We start from the raw sequence: 15271 nt of genomic DNA on the forward strand, positions 1-15271 counted from the left end.
CCCGATTCAGGGCGGATTCTATAAAGAAGAACTGAAAAAAACACGATTTCCCCACACATACCTAGTTGAAAAAATTGTAAGGCGAAAAGGAAATAAAGTTTTGGTTAAGTGGCTCGGGTTTTCAAAGACTAGCTGGATAAACAAGGAAGACATTTTGTAGTATAATAAATGATTTATTTAACTAATTTTTATTTGTAAATTAATTTTATTTACATATTTATCTTATCTTATAATAAGTTTAATATTAATATTTTTGTACAATATTTTAAACTAAAATTAAATATAATAAAAATACTTTTTACAAACTCAAAATCATTTTCATTTATATTTTCCAAAGACTCGATCATAATAAAACATCTCCAATTCAACTGATTTATAAAATAGTTCTTTTTCAATATGTTCCTTTTGAAATTTAAGGCTATCTAATGATTCTCCATCGTTCACATAATTATTTTGTGTCATCTCACCCAAGTAAAATGAATTTGATTCTAGCCATTCAACATTTTCTAAAATATCTTTTTCAATTAATCTCTGAGGTTTTATTGATGTCGTACCATAGTCTTCATTACTTAACTCTAAAAATTGTGTTTCATTAACGTTTTCAGTAACGTTTTCTTTTGTTATCTTTGCCGCAAAGAATTTTTTTATTTACTTTAACTGTATCTAAACATTGTTCTATTACCATATAGTGAGACCCCAGTTAATAAAACGTTTTTATAGTCTTCAGTTGCTTTGCTTTATTATGTGAAGATTCAACTTGATCTATTCTATAACAATAAACCTTTGAGCACAGACCTACAAATTCTGTCATGTTTACCGTTAAGCTCATCTTTAAAAAACCCTAAACTTTTTTTGTTAACTCCTTTAAAGTTATATAGATTAATTCTTTCATCTGAATAGTCCGATGTATCAAATTTTGCTTCAAGATCATTACGAATATCTTTATAAAAATCTTCAGTTTTTATTGTATAGATAAATGAATCAGTATCCATATAATTTAAGAGTAACTTTTTCTGAAACATTGGCTTCATATATTGATAGTGAAAATCATACATTTTCCATTTCGATAAGTCTAATACTGCAAATCCTAAATATTATTATTAAATAGAACGGACAATCTTTTCATTTGAATTGCATAGAAATTATCATTTATTTTAGTTGCACTATGAAAATTGGATTTTGAAATTAAAGTTTTGGCACAATGTGCTTTTCGTCCAGTCTTTGAGCTATCCGGAGCTTCCCATGTACTAACAAGCTTAATATCGACCCTGCGCTCGGGATCTTCCATTGTTTTTCCGTAAACGGAAATAAAAATCTTTTTCAAATTTATTTTTTGCATTTTGCCTATGTAAAGTATTTAGATCAATGTAATTCTTTAACTAAGGCTTTTGTAAAAACTGAACACCTCTATGGATCTTTTTCAATACTAACCCATTCTGTATACATTGTTGCAAATTCCGATAATGTATTACATAATTTTTCTTATTTCCCAGGTCAGCAATTAATTATTTTACCTTACCCTCTTTTGAGGCCAGACAGTTTGACGGACAAAATGGAAGATCATGTAAACGGTATGGATATATTAAGTCCACTTCCAAAAAATAACCGTATTTGCTATCGATTGGAATATTATTAATATCAAAATTGTCTATATCTGTGGTAGACGTCCACTTAAAATCTTTATATGGTAAAGGTTGTGACATTGCCCAACCATACAAGTTATTCGCATCCACATACATTAAAAATGAAGACTCCTTCGAGGAATCATAATCTGACAAATATTTGTTATTTGCTTTTGTATATCTATGACAACATTGAACTAAACCACCTCGAATGCTACTTTGAATAAATCTATACATATCTATATCTGTCAGCAATTCAAGTTGAATATTTGAAGTTTTCAACATTTCCTCCCAAGATAGACCTGGTGTTGTAAAATACTGAGCTGGGTCAAGTGAATAAATTTGTTTACAAATTTTTCGGAAGTTTTCAAAAATGTCGGTTAAAAGAAATACATCAGTTTTTAAATATAATTCTAAATAATCTTTAAGAGTGGAACAAGAGAAATGCGACCAAACTTTAAGAGCTTGATCATAATCTTCCTGGGAGCATTCCCTTTCCGTTAAATTACTATAGAATGCTTCCCTTGGTGGGAGGGAAGTTTCCTCGAATCTACTAGCGGAATCTAAATATTCATAGGGAAATATACCCTTCTTACGCATTAGTCGAAATTCTATTTCATTACTGAAAAACGATTTTACAGTGTTCAATTGATCATCAACTAAATTAGAAGCTAGGGTATCTAAACTTGATGGCATAAATCTATATGTATCGAGAAAACGAATTTCAAAACTATTTCCACTTAAACTTTTTATTTTCTTTGAGACAGAAATATAGTTTTCCTTATTTATTGGTATTACGGAAATTTCACCGGGAATCTTTCCCAACTCTTGAGTAAATAAATGACAGTCGTATTTCGAAAAATTATGAAAAAATACTGGTATGAATTTGTTAACTTTATTATCCAAGTTACACTTAGAGTGAGCTGCACCTCTAAAGCGACCTGTGAAATGACAATGATCTCTAACCCTATCAGTCCCTAAATCCCTAAATAACAGTTCAATGAATTATCAAATATTTGCTGGTCATCCGAAGTCATTCTCATAGGAACTATTTTATTTAAGTAGTCATAGCTCAATTTAGTTAAATTTTTTATCAATGAATCTACAAAACTTACTCCCGAATTTTTTCCTGTTTCTAAAACAAATTTATCTAGTCTAGAATCAAAAGCACACTTTATATAATATGCATATGATATTTGAATATGTTCATTAATATTAAATAATTTGGGGCTCACTTCAAGATTTTTCGGTTCCAGAATGCATTCAAAATCCGCGTAGACAACGAATGGAACTTGAAGCTGATGTTGAACCTGGGTAAATTCCAATGTGTTATTCAGAGCGTTTTGTGTTTCAATGCAGCTTCCTCAGTTTTGGAAAAATTTAAACACACATTGCAGAAATATTGCGCCCTCTTCTGATTTCCTCTCTGAGCAGTCATTAGTCTTTGAAAGAGAAATATATACAAATTATTTAATTGCTTAAAAGAGATAAAAATGAATAAAAGAATTTACCTTGAAATATTTTTAATGTACATGTAATGTCCATTTCCACCTTCTTCCAATAACATCATATAGATATGAAGAGGCTTTTCCGCTTCTGATTGAAAAAGTGGTCCAATTATTTCCCTCGTCTCTTCATTATATCCGAATACGTTTAAACTCTTATGAGTATTCTTCTTTAAAAAATTTTTTATACATTTTATTTCAAGGGGGAAAGTCAACCCTGTGAAATCTAATATTATCGAATTATCTCCAGCGATATATCAATATTATATGCCGAACATCTTTGCGGCCTGTTAACAATTTTCAAGGCAGAAATCAAATCCCATTTAAAACAATAGTGATCATTTTCGTTACAAACGTTAACTATTGCTTTTTTCGTTAAAAGGAAACTAGGTAGTGGTATGAAAGATGAACCAGCCATCGGTGTATAATGATTCACGTTCATTTCCAAGCGAATCAATTTTATAAGAGACCATCCACTATCTCTCTCTTGAAATTCTTGTGTTTTGGAAGATATTTTCTAAGTCAGAATCTTTATTCATGATCGTCATTTTACTTTTAAAACTTTTCATATCAATTTCTTCAGATTTATCTTTAAAAAGTATATACTCTGCAAACAGTTCAAAGTTGACTTTTGCTGAAGTATAACTTTCTAACAGAATGCTGAGATGAGGTAGCAGGGACAATCCAGCTTCACTCAAGAAACTCTCAGGTAAGATCAAGTCCGATCCATCGTTTTCATACGAACGGACATGATTTGCCCACATATTCTTTAGCAAGAAACACTTGCAGGATTGGCAAAACTGATTTTGGTTATTCATTTTTTTTATTCGTTTTGTTTAAATTCTTTTTTCACGATCACTTTTTCACTTTTACTTAAGTTGTGTTTAACGTAGTAGAGTATCCCACTTCAAGACTATTTTTGGAAGACTAACTATTGTCCTCGGTCGTTTATAGTGTTTGAAGTGGGCGTGAACGATAATATTGAAGATGAGAGATGCATACTTAAGTTTTTTTTAAATTTGAAAAATTTGTAATTCTAGTAGGTTACATCGACTATTCATTGGTTAGAAGAGATGAGAAGTATTGATTTTGAAAAATATTTGATACAAGTGTAACCAATAGGACACCATCAAATCGATAAAGGAGACACAAAATCATAGAATAAAGGAGAGTGTTGGTTAGAAGAGGTCACACATACTTTGCTGCAGGTGTAAAAGGAAAGGTCATTTTTTATACACACCATCATACTCAGGTAGCCAATAGGGGACAGTTTGGAAAAAATCATTTCGAGTTTGGGAAAAAACAAAGATTTTCATTTGTTGAATTTCGAGAATGCACATTTTTGGGTAAAAGAATAGGAAAAATCAAAGATTTTTCATTTGTTGAATTTCGAGAATGCATATTTTTGGGTAAAAGAAGAAGATGAAAACCTGTATAAAATTTGCTTATAAATTGTGTAAGCATATTTAAAAGGGTAAGACGAGATTGTTGACTTAGATAGACAACATGCATTCAGTTAAAATAAATAACTTTTTGAATGTATTTGACGGAATTCTGTTCAATGCACACTATGTACGGCTCCAGTTCATACAATCAAAACTCTTTGAATGTGAACGAGGTAATATAAAAACATCTATTCATGGAAATCATATGGACACCTGCGTGTGGAGCAATGATGCAGCCACTGAGGGAGTTGATACTTGTGTATGCCATCGAATTTCGGATTACAAAAAGGAAGCACTCAACATTATGAATAAATACTATAATCTAGAAAAAAGAATGAAAATGATTAAATAACATAATAAAACATGTTCGCAATACCAAAATAAACTTCTGACTTTTTATTTCGAGTTAAAATTACAGGTACGGAGAATGGAAAATATTTCCTTGACTGAGATATGTCGGCTACTAGCGAGTTGTTGCGCGGTCGTGATTTCAACCCCTATTGTGGGAACGTATTAGAGCTAGCAGTCAGTCATGAGGTCGTTGGCGTGAGGCCCATGATCTTGTCAATGAGCGTGCGCCTTCTGGGTTGTGCATGTGTCCCTTTTATTGCGGTCAGGTAATTGTCAGGTGCGCATGTTCGGGTAGCTCTTGCTTGAATCCCTTTTATGACATGTTTATGACCCATTTGTGGAAAGGAGAGAATCTTAGGCAATTTACCAGTTAAACGTTCTGGGGCGGAAACAAAAATGTGTATTTGAAAATATTCCACATCTGAGAATCATTAACTTGTGAGATTTATTTAACTGGGGTTCTTTTGATTTCTAAATTAGTTTTACAATCATAGGAAACATTATTCCTTAACATGATCGGACATGTTCCTCTAAGTAACCATCTTTGAATACTTTTGGTGTGCGACCCTTCACACGTGCACAGCAACACCTGTGATAATGAGGCAAAAGGGTACGTGATCACACCATTCCCCAACATGATCGGATATGTTCCTCTAAGATAACAACCTTTGGATACTATGGTTGTGCGACCTTTCTCACGTACACGTTTTTCACCTGACTATTAATAGCACATAATGAGGGGAAGGATACATGATCAATATTGTCACATGGGGATGTGGGGGCGATGGGGGCAATTAAGTATACTCTTTATGGACATGATCGTGACATTTTTATGACTTCAAAGCCCATTAAAATCAGTTAATTTATTGAATTATGCTAATTGTCCTAGAACCCTCATATGTTAATAAGGGGGAAGGGGGGGCCGGGCGCCATTAATATGCTAATTGTCCCAGAACCCGTCTTTCCCTACTACTGTGGTGCTTTGCTCATTTCCGGATCACTTGACTCCTGAAACCGAACTCTCCTTGCCGAGCGGCGAAAAGGGTTTGGACGGCTGAAGCATCAGGAGCGGGTAACGCTGTGGCCCAGGTCGGTTTGTCGATGGTTTTCTTGCGGTACTTGTGGAGCTGTGTATTGTCTGTGTTGCCGTAGTTCTCCTGTTGCTCTGTTGGTGTCCGTGGGACGGCTTCGTCGTGGTTCTCCTGCTGATCTGGTTGCGTCCGTGCGAGGTCTGGGTTCGTTTCGCGGGGCGCCACGGATCTGGCTCTGGTGGGGGGCCGCAGGGTAAGGGCCTGGCCTCCACATTAAAGCGTTGCTCCGCTGCTGCATAAGGAATCCATGTCTAGAAGGAGGTCATCCAGTACGTCCGGCATGATGAGGATGGAAATGATGACCCTTGCTTCTCCTAATTGGACTGCTGCCCTCAGGGCCCGTGTCAGTTCCCTACCGGTTTCATCTGCTAATTTCACCTGAGAGCGTATGGTTCGAAGAGTCCTCCCGTTGTCTAACTTCCTCGCTAGGCGTTTGCTTACGATGCTGTGCGAGAACCCCGTATCCAATGTAGCGCTGAGGGAGTGCCCTTCGAACGTGACTCTGATCCTGTACGAATGGGTTGGTTACTGTCTCTGTGGGATCGGTGGGTTCCTCGGGTAACTCTCGGATACTCGAGGCCCTTGCCTGTTTCCCGATCCTTGTTTCCGACAGCAGTCGATGGTCCGCAGATCACGTCGGCCGCAGTCCCAGCAAAAGATTACTCTGGGATTCCGGCATTCCGTAGCGTAGTGACCAGCCTGGCCGCAGTTTCGGCAGGCGGTCCTGACATCAATCGCTTCTCCCGAGGCTCGGGGTCCCTGACCCTGGTTCCGTGCAACGTTCTGTCTGATGGCGTCATTAGGTACATTCCGCGGGCGCGATCAGATGCGTTCTCGGTGTCCATATATCCTCGGCTAGTCCAGCCTCCTCGGCTGCGGGCGACCACCAGGTGGGTGAGTTCGGTAACCGTCCGAAAGTCTTGGGGGCGCGTGAATATCTGGTACTCTGGTAGCATGCTTTCACACACACGCTCCAACTCTTCTTCTGGTGAGAACCCGGCGCAGCGCATCTGAAGGCGAAGATCGACGAGGTATTCCTTGAACGGTTCGTTCGCCCCTTGGAAATGCGATCGGATTCGCGTTGATAATATCTGGGCAGTAAAAAGAAATCCAGAAATTCCCGTCGGACCTCGGTCCAGGACCCTCCCTGGAGTCCACTGGTGCGAAACCAGCTCTCGGCTCGGCCAGTCAAGACTACGACAATAGCGTGGGACAAATATTTCTGGTCGATGCGGTAGGTATCCGCCCGTTCCTCAATGTGTTCAACGAAGCTGAGCGGAACTGACGTGCCGTCGAAAGACAATCCCCACTTGGTCATTTTGTCGACCAACATGGGGGATTCCGGGTTGCCGTACGAACGCGTAGAGCCGGGATCGTTGGTCCTCGACTGTACCGGTGAGTTCGAGGCCAAGCTCGAGTAGGATTGCGTCGAGTTCGTGCTTCCTCCGATATGATATCCAGGTAACACCCATGTTACTGTTGGAAGCGAGGGCTCACCGCGTTCGATGCCGACGGTGTGGGTGGCTTCGTAGGCGTGCCTAGGAAAATGAGTAGTGATCGACGCGTATCCTGATGTGGTTTCGCGAAGGCGGATCAGAATGCGCGTTTTCAGAGCGAGGGTTGAAGGTTGTATCCTTAAAGCCTTGCGTCCTTTAGGATGCTGGTAACGATTAAGTTAATATCCTTGAGGCGTGTCCTTGTAGCGATGCAGCAGGTCCTGGTGTATCCTTGCAGTGAACCTTGAGGCGTGTCCTTGTAGCGACTCAGCAGGTCCTGGTGTATCCTCGCAGTGATCCTTAAGGCGTGTCCTTGTGGATGCAGCAAGTTTATGTTCGCATCCGTAGCGATGGGAATCAAATGATCTCGATTCGTGGGGAAGTACTTGAAATCGGCTGGCTTCGGGCTTCCTACTTGGTAAGAGAAACCCATGTGTGCGACACGGATAGAAAACTGTGTTTCTTTTTTTTTGTACCGGACGCCGGCTGCGGCGTCGACTTTGTATTGTGTCCTTTTATTTTTTTTCTTTGCTTCGTGTACTTTTGTCGTTGTTTCTAGCGCAACTTCGTGTCGGGTTGTTCGTAACTTCGTGTCAGTTCGGCTTCGTGTGTCACGTGCTATCGTCGTCGGGTCTGACTGTACCTCACGGCTGTAACTTTTCCCGTTTCTCCTGCATACTATTTTCCTTGCTTTTTAAAAGAGCAAATCTAGCCTAGCAGCTGATGCTTCCCTGGATTTCCGACCCTAACCTTTTTTCTTTCGACTCCGAATTTTTGTAATGGTGGTGCTTTAAGCCACGATGGATGGAATTATCCTTAACATATCCTGTCTAGTCCACTTCGATTTTTGTAATGGTGGTGCTTTAAGCCACGATGGATGGAATTGTCCTTAACATATCCTGTCTAGTCCATGTTCGGGCGCCATTCTGTAAAGTAGTTCTAGAGCTGGGATGAAACTTGGTCACGCCAGGGTCGCTTCACAGAAAATGTTTCTATTTCAAGACAGATAAGACAAAGGACGAAGACTACTTTGTGGTCGTTCTAAAGGAGGGGGAAAAGGCCAGGATCGACCCCGTTAACCGAGAGTCGATCTCCAGCCCAAAGACAGAGGTCGATAAAATCAGATCCCGTCACCCGTGAATCGGATTTCCGGCCTCAGCAGGAATTCCCGAAGCAGACCCCGTCACCCGGGGCGCGTTCTCCGATCTCGGCTAGGGAAAACTTCCGGAGAAGGGAGGCTGGCCGTGAGCCAGTTCCCCGATCCGGAGGTGAGGAAACTTTCGGAGAAGGGAGGCTGGCCCCGTCACCCGTGAGCCAGTTCCCCGATCCGGAGGTAAAGAAAACACGTCCCGAGCGGTCGGAGAAAGGAGGGGCCCCGTCATCCGCGAGCCCTCTTCCCCTTTTCGTCCCGGTAAGCACGAGGGCACTATTCCCGGACACTCTCGAACTTTCGCAGACAGATTGTTGTTTTCCACTTTGTTACCCTTTATTTTCTTCTTATGTTATTCCTATCCTATCTGCCTCACACGTTCTCCCACTTTTGGGATTTTGGCCCTCGGCCAGCTCACCCACTTCTACTCCTTCCGCATCCTCTGGGTTGGGGTGGTGATGATGTCCAATTCCAAGCTTTGTTTTATTCTTACGCTTTCTGCGAACCACGACGACCGTCTCCTTTGCCGGTTTACGAGCGACTGTATCTTCCGACAAGTCGGGAATCTTCTGCTGCGCTGTCGACGTCCGGGAGAAAGGAGAAGATTGTTCAGGGCCTAGAAAGGCAGGGACTTTCAAACAGCATCAGAAGAGCCCATGTACAAATTTTTGGAATTAATGACTATAATGAGTGGGACAGATATTATATTCTCATTGGTACTTCCAATTTTTGAAAAATAAATGTATATCTTCAAAAGAATTCTACCTCTACCTTTAAATAAGACGGAATTTGTAGTAACACCATAATTTTTAGCCTATTTTTAGAATCAATTTTATCATTACACGAAAGCAGCAATATATAAATGACGGAGGTGAAAGGTGCCTGAGGAACGTAATAGTCGGAGAGGCGGTAGAGTGCGAAACGGAGGACACAGGATTTCAGGAGATGTTCGAGCCGGAGCTCGAGTAGAATCAATCTGCGGTCCGGAAAGGACAATCGATGGCTTGGTGTTGATAAGCGTTAATGATTACAAGGTGACAGTCAAAAACGTGCGATACGAAGCAGTAGAACGCTTGAAAGCAGAGAATCCAAGGATAGACATTCCCAAAATCGAAACTTTAAAGAAAATGGAGGATATCAAAACGAACATTGAAATCGACTTAAAAAGAGGGAAGATTACTTATACAACCTTCACTCCCATCATAAATGCAGCTGACATCAGCAATCCAATGATCAACAGCAAATCTCCCCGCTCCCCCGCCGGCAAATACCAGAGGCCACGACGAACACCTAACATCAGCAGCGACAAAGCGACATCTGTTCCCGTTGGTTTCCAGAGACTCAACGGTTCCCACACCACTTGCCTACAGCATCGTCAGCGAATTATGTATTAACTTATAACCAAATTGTCAAACAAACAACAGTTAAGACTTGTACCTCGAAGACCGAAGACGAATTGTTTGGTATTTCAATTAAATTAAATTAATCAATCATTGGCGCTTAAATAGGCAAGGATAGTGGGATTTCTTTAATAATGACTTTAGTTTTGCTTGTTTGAAATTAGCATCTATTGTTAGCCCTTGACCCACTTTACGCTGGAGAAAACGAAGATGTTCGTATGTATGTACAATGTACATATGAGGGGTGCGAATAGCGGAATAGCGTTGAATTTGCGGGAATTGTGAAGTCATCATATGTTTAATTGTCGGTGCGTTTGCACAATTTAATTGCAGTCGTTTTTCTGGGGCAATTTTGTGGATATTGTAACTTTGTTTTTAATTTTCGAGCCAATTCAGAAGTTATTGTAGGTAGAGAGAAGTAGTTGGAGCTGACTGTATTAGAAAGAGTAGTTGCCGTGGACTGTATTAGAATATTTATGTAAATATAAGCACGCAGCTGGAACAGTAAAAAATAAAAAGTGGCTCCAATTTATTTTACACAGACTTAGAATTAACAAGGAAAGGGAAATGGAGATATACAAGCAACAAAGCGAGATTGAAATGCGCCACCTACCCGTGATCTCAATATATGGTTATGTGGGCGGTAGACAGACTTAAGCGTTATGGGCGTTAGAGTAGCTGTGGCAAATTTTTTGTCTAGCATGATAATTGTGGGCGCCACAGGTTTGGGCGCTTTTTGGGCGTGGCATATTCGAGTTACAAGCTTGCACTGCGTACAAGGCTACGGAATCTAATCTGAAATCTCAGTTCTCTATTTTTGATAGTTTCCGAGATATCCGCGTTCATATTTGGGGCCGTCCATAAATCACGTGGACAAATTTTAAGCACTTTTTGACCCCCTCCCCCTCTCGTGGAGAATCGTGGATCTTTAACTAACCCGCCCCCCCCCCCCCATTTTGTCCACGTGGACTTTTTCATTGAAAAATTTTTTTTTCTTATTTAAAATTATATCTATAGAGATTTTTAAAAATGGTAAATAAATAGAAGTTTAATAGTAAATTTAAAAGTGGAATAAATAACATAAAGGTTAAAATTAAATTTTTACTATGTCCACGTGGACATTTACCTCGCCCCCCTCTCCCCACCCTCGTGGAAAATCGTGGACTTTTGACGAACCCCCCCTCCCCCCTGTCCACTTGGTTTATGGACGGCCCCTTTACGATTTTTTGAAGTTTTTGGGCGTTAAAGTGGGCGTGGCAAACTTTTTTTGGGTCAATCGATCGGTATTGATGAGAACAATACAATTCAGTTAAAATTTTGTTTCTAGCATCAAAACTGCAGGAGCCGCAGTCTTGGGCGTTTTGTGGGCGTTAGAGTGCGCGTGGCACCCTGCTGAAACAAATTTGCGCTGCGCAGGAATCTCAGAAATCTGCATGCCTAATCCCAGTACTATATCTTTTATAGTTTCTGAGATCTCAGCGTTCATACGGACAGACGGACACGGCTAGATCGACTCGGCTAGTGATCTTGATCAAGAATATATATACTTTATGGGGTCGGAAACTCTTCCTTCTGCCTGTTAAATACTTTCCGACGAATCTAGTATACCCTTTTACACTGCTAGTAACGGGTATAAAAATATATTTGAAGAACATATGGGTTGCATAGTAGCACTGCAATATATTTTGTTTGTCACTGGAACAGTTTTAGGTGTGCAATAACGGGCAAAAGAAACTGGAATATTGTCGCGCACAAATAAAGGAATTAAAATGCAAATATTAAATACGTTGCGTCGGATGGATCTTTTGGCAGTTTCGGCATTGGTAGGATTTAATACCTCGAGTGCGTCTGCCATCCAAGGCGGGATATGGAACCCAATGTTCAGATGGAGTATTCTTAGGAGGGACTTTTTGTACGGAAAATTGCGTTGGAAGGAATTTATTTTTGGAAATTCTGCCACTCGTTTTGTGTCTTTGGAGGTGGAGATTGGCAGATCGGAAGCTATCAACGGCCTCAGGAGTTCGATGGCGCTCCGTCAAATAGGAATCAAGCTTAAGCCACGTAGGAATTTCGGCTTTTTTTTTGATGGATTGCTCCCATAATGAGAGAGTGAGCTTTGGTAGTTTTGTCGAGCACATATAAACCAGGATAGGGTCCCAATTCTCAATATCAACACCGGAAAATTTTAAAAAAGTAAAGCAACCTTGAAAAGTGCGTTGAAGTTCTTTTAAGGCTGCTCCCAACTTTTGTGCTATGGATTGCACATTAAAAAGTGACTCTTCACCTGCAATCGCTTATTTTCGCTCAGTTAGTTATTCCAGGCTGAGCGAAAGCCATCATTTGTGAGTGGGGATCTTGAAACTATGGAATGAGCTTCGCCGCTTGTTTTTGAATTTAAATGGAATAAAAATATATTGCCGTGAAAAGGTCCCGGAAAGTCGGACCTCTGTGTCGATAGGTGGAAGCCGATTTTGGGACGGAGTTACTGGAGCTTTTTGGATTTGTTCCATCAGCTGCGCGGCAAATATTTTATAAGTGGAGTACGTTTGCTAATACTTGGACTTTAGTATGGATTTCGTGTCTGCGGCGCTCTCGCCTGCAGCTATAATGCAGTCGGAACATATGTCGAAGCTGCCCTTACCGTTTGCCACAATGGATTGAAGTGATCTCGTCGGATTATACAGGTGGATAACGTTGGGGAAGGAGCACCTGGAGCGTTCACAGTGGCCTCAAAGAGGATCAGACAGTCAACTGTGGCCATAAATCGGCTTAAAGCGGATTTTACTGATGTTGCCATGACGTAAAATAATTTAGAATTTTAATTCAGTAAGGAAACGGGCTTAAATCCAATTGGAATTTAGGAACCAATCAAGATTGTAAGTATATACGGTCACACTGTCGGATGGGCAGATTCAATAAATATTTATTATATCGGATGGTCGGACTTATGTAAAGAATTACGGACTTTAATATTGTATGTTTGAAAGGCACATTTATTGTGAGCTCTTGACCCACTGTGCACTAGCGAAAATATCGATATACGTATGTATGTACACTGTACATATGTACATATGTGGGGTGCGAATAGCGAAATAACGTTGCGGGAATTGTAAAGACTTCGCTTATGTTTGTTTGTCGGTGCGTGTGTTTGTCACCTACACAACTAAATTGCAGACGAATTGCTGGAGTACATTTGTGGATATTGTAACTTTGTTTTTAATTTTAGAAATAATTTAACCGTACTTGTAGGTCGAGAAAAGTAGTTAGAGTGGACTGTATAAGAAAAAGTACTTAGAGTGGACTGTATTAGAATGTTTTTGTAAATATACACACAGTACAAAATAAAGAGTGCAAATCTTAAGAAAATATTTGATGATCGGGAATTTTTTACTGTGGCTGAGAAATATTTTACACACAATTGGAATTGAAAATATATTTGAGAAATATTTTAGTTTAATAGTAGCACTGAAATATTGTAACGAACTGATTTTTATGGTCTGCTCGCTACGAGATTCGTGCGGCTAGCTCAGTATATTGTGTGTTCGTCTCACCAAATTTATATTAACGTGACCGCCCAGTAGCTCAGTGAGAAAGCACAGAATTCACGGGTTCGTATTGGGTTTATTGCGGGTATATTATTACAAGTGTCTTAGTCGCTTGGTTGGCCTTGACTCGTTGCTTGTGACCTTCGGTGCTTCCGACGGTCCTGATTGACTCGACGACCTCTCGCCGTGATGACTCGGTGCTCCAGTCCTGTAGCTCCCCGAAGATACTCGCAGCTCCCTGAAGATCCTCGCCGCTCCCTGAAGATCCTCGCAGCTCCCTGAAGACGCTCGCTCGCTGTTCGCTCCTCACGCGTGTCTTGGTGACTGCTGGTACCGACTCGGACTCGCGAGGGGCCGTACGGGCTTAGGGAAGCGTCACCGTTTTCAGACTAGGGTGAACAGAAGCTGCGCTCTCCAGGATCGCTCCTTTCGACACACCGCCGCCTGTCCCTTGCTCTGTTCCGGATGGTCCCACTGGGGTTTCTGCTCAGCCCGCGCGGACAGTCAAGGCGGAACGCCAGGAAGCTGCCTCGCGCCTTACTTCGCTTCCACGCCTAGTGTAAACGAACGTTCCACCCTAGCCTCACCCTTTTGCTTTTTGTCCGGGACGTTTCCGCGTGGCTTTTGGTACTCGGGGTTCGGGCAGGCCGCTCCGGGACCTCGCAAGTCGAGTCCGTAGGGCTCTCCTGGATAATTCCAATCGAGACCGTACCGATCGACTGCTCTCCCTTCTGGCTTGTTATACTCGGGGTTCGGGCACGCCGCTCCGGGACCTCGCAAGTCGAATCCGTAGGGCTCTCCTGGATAGTTCCACTCGAGACCGTACCGATCGACTGCTCTCCCTTCTGGCTTGTTATACTCTTTCCAGGCTTAACGCCAGGACTTTGTGGACAGGGTTAATCGACCGCCTTGACCTAGCCGTGTGATGCCCTCTGGATCTCAGCTACCTGCGTCTCAATTCGGAGATTCCTGGTATCCTAATCCCGAACGTCTCGACGTAGCAAACTCGCTCCTCGAAGGCTCCCACGGCGCTGCTTCTCTGGCGACTCGACTTGCTGTTGTTCCCTTGTAGATTATCTGGTTGTTTGATTGTTCACTTTGGTATCTGAGTGATCTTGACGGTTTGACTCCTTGTGATCGACTGACCCAGCTGCCAGCGCTCTGCGGCCTTATATAGGGCCTCCGGGAACCGTTATTTCCCTTTTGCGCAGGGCCCGCTGGATCTCTCCACTCCGGGTCCAAAGTCCGTGCCTCCTGGTTGACCCACTTGTCCTTCACGTACCGCTTCCAACCGATGCTCTGCCCACAGCTGCCGTCCCGCTGATTCCCATGATGTTTGTGGCACGCCTGTGTGCCACTCCACTGCCGAGATGTGGCACTTCTTCTCCCGGTCCAAAGTTCACGGGAGAGTCCAAAGTCCGGTGGAGTTCCGTTATGCGCTTTTGCACACGGCACTCTTGCTCTGCCCGCGAAGTCTCCATTCTCTCTCGATCCCCATTCTTGGTCTCCAAACTCTCTCGCTCTCCTTCATTGGTCTCCAAACTCTCTCGCTCTCCTTCGTTGGTCTCCAAACTCTCTCGATCTCCACCCTTGGTCTCCAAACTCTCTCGTTCTCCTCGCCGTGCCGTTACTACGCGAATTCGCCGCGTATCTGGTAAGCGGCCGG

General features: G+C 41.8%; 1 protein-coding gene across 1 annotated transcript; it reads right to left on the reverse strand.

Moving 5' to 3' along the window:
- Nucleotides 1–251: 251 nt before the first annotated feature.
- On the reverse strand, nt 252–10922 carry LOC139355052 (uncharacterized). Its single transcript, XM_070999362.1, has 2 exons — nt 3134–10922; nt 252–3064 (listed from the first exon to the last, which is right to left on the reverse strand). The coding sequence occupies exon 1, from the start codon at nt 7345–7347 to the stop codon at nt 6814–6816; it is 534 nt and encodes a 177-aa protein (XP_070855463.1). The 5' UTR covers nt 7348–10922; the 3' UTR covers nt 252–3064; nt 3134–6813.
- Nucleotides 10923–15271: the final 4349 nt, after the last annotated feature.

Source organism: Drosophila suzukii, unplaced genomic scaffold (genome assembly GCF_043229965.1).
Source record: "Drosophila suzukii unplaced genomic scaffold, CBGP_Dsuzu_IsoJpt1.0 scf_7, whole genome shotgun sequence".
In the NCBI taxonomy this organism is placed as follows: Eukaryota; Metazoa; Arthropoda; class Insecta; order Diptera; family Drosophilidae; genus Drosophila; species Drosophila suzukii.

Bases quoted from the DNA above. Each gene is read 5' to 3' on its own strand.
- LOC139355052 (XM_070999362.1), bottom strand. From the start codon at position 7,347: ATGTTGGTCGACAAAATGACCAAGTGGGGATTGTCTTTCGACGGCACG.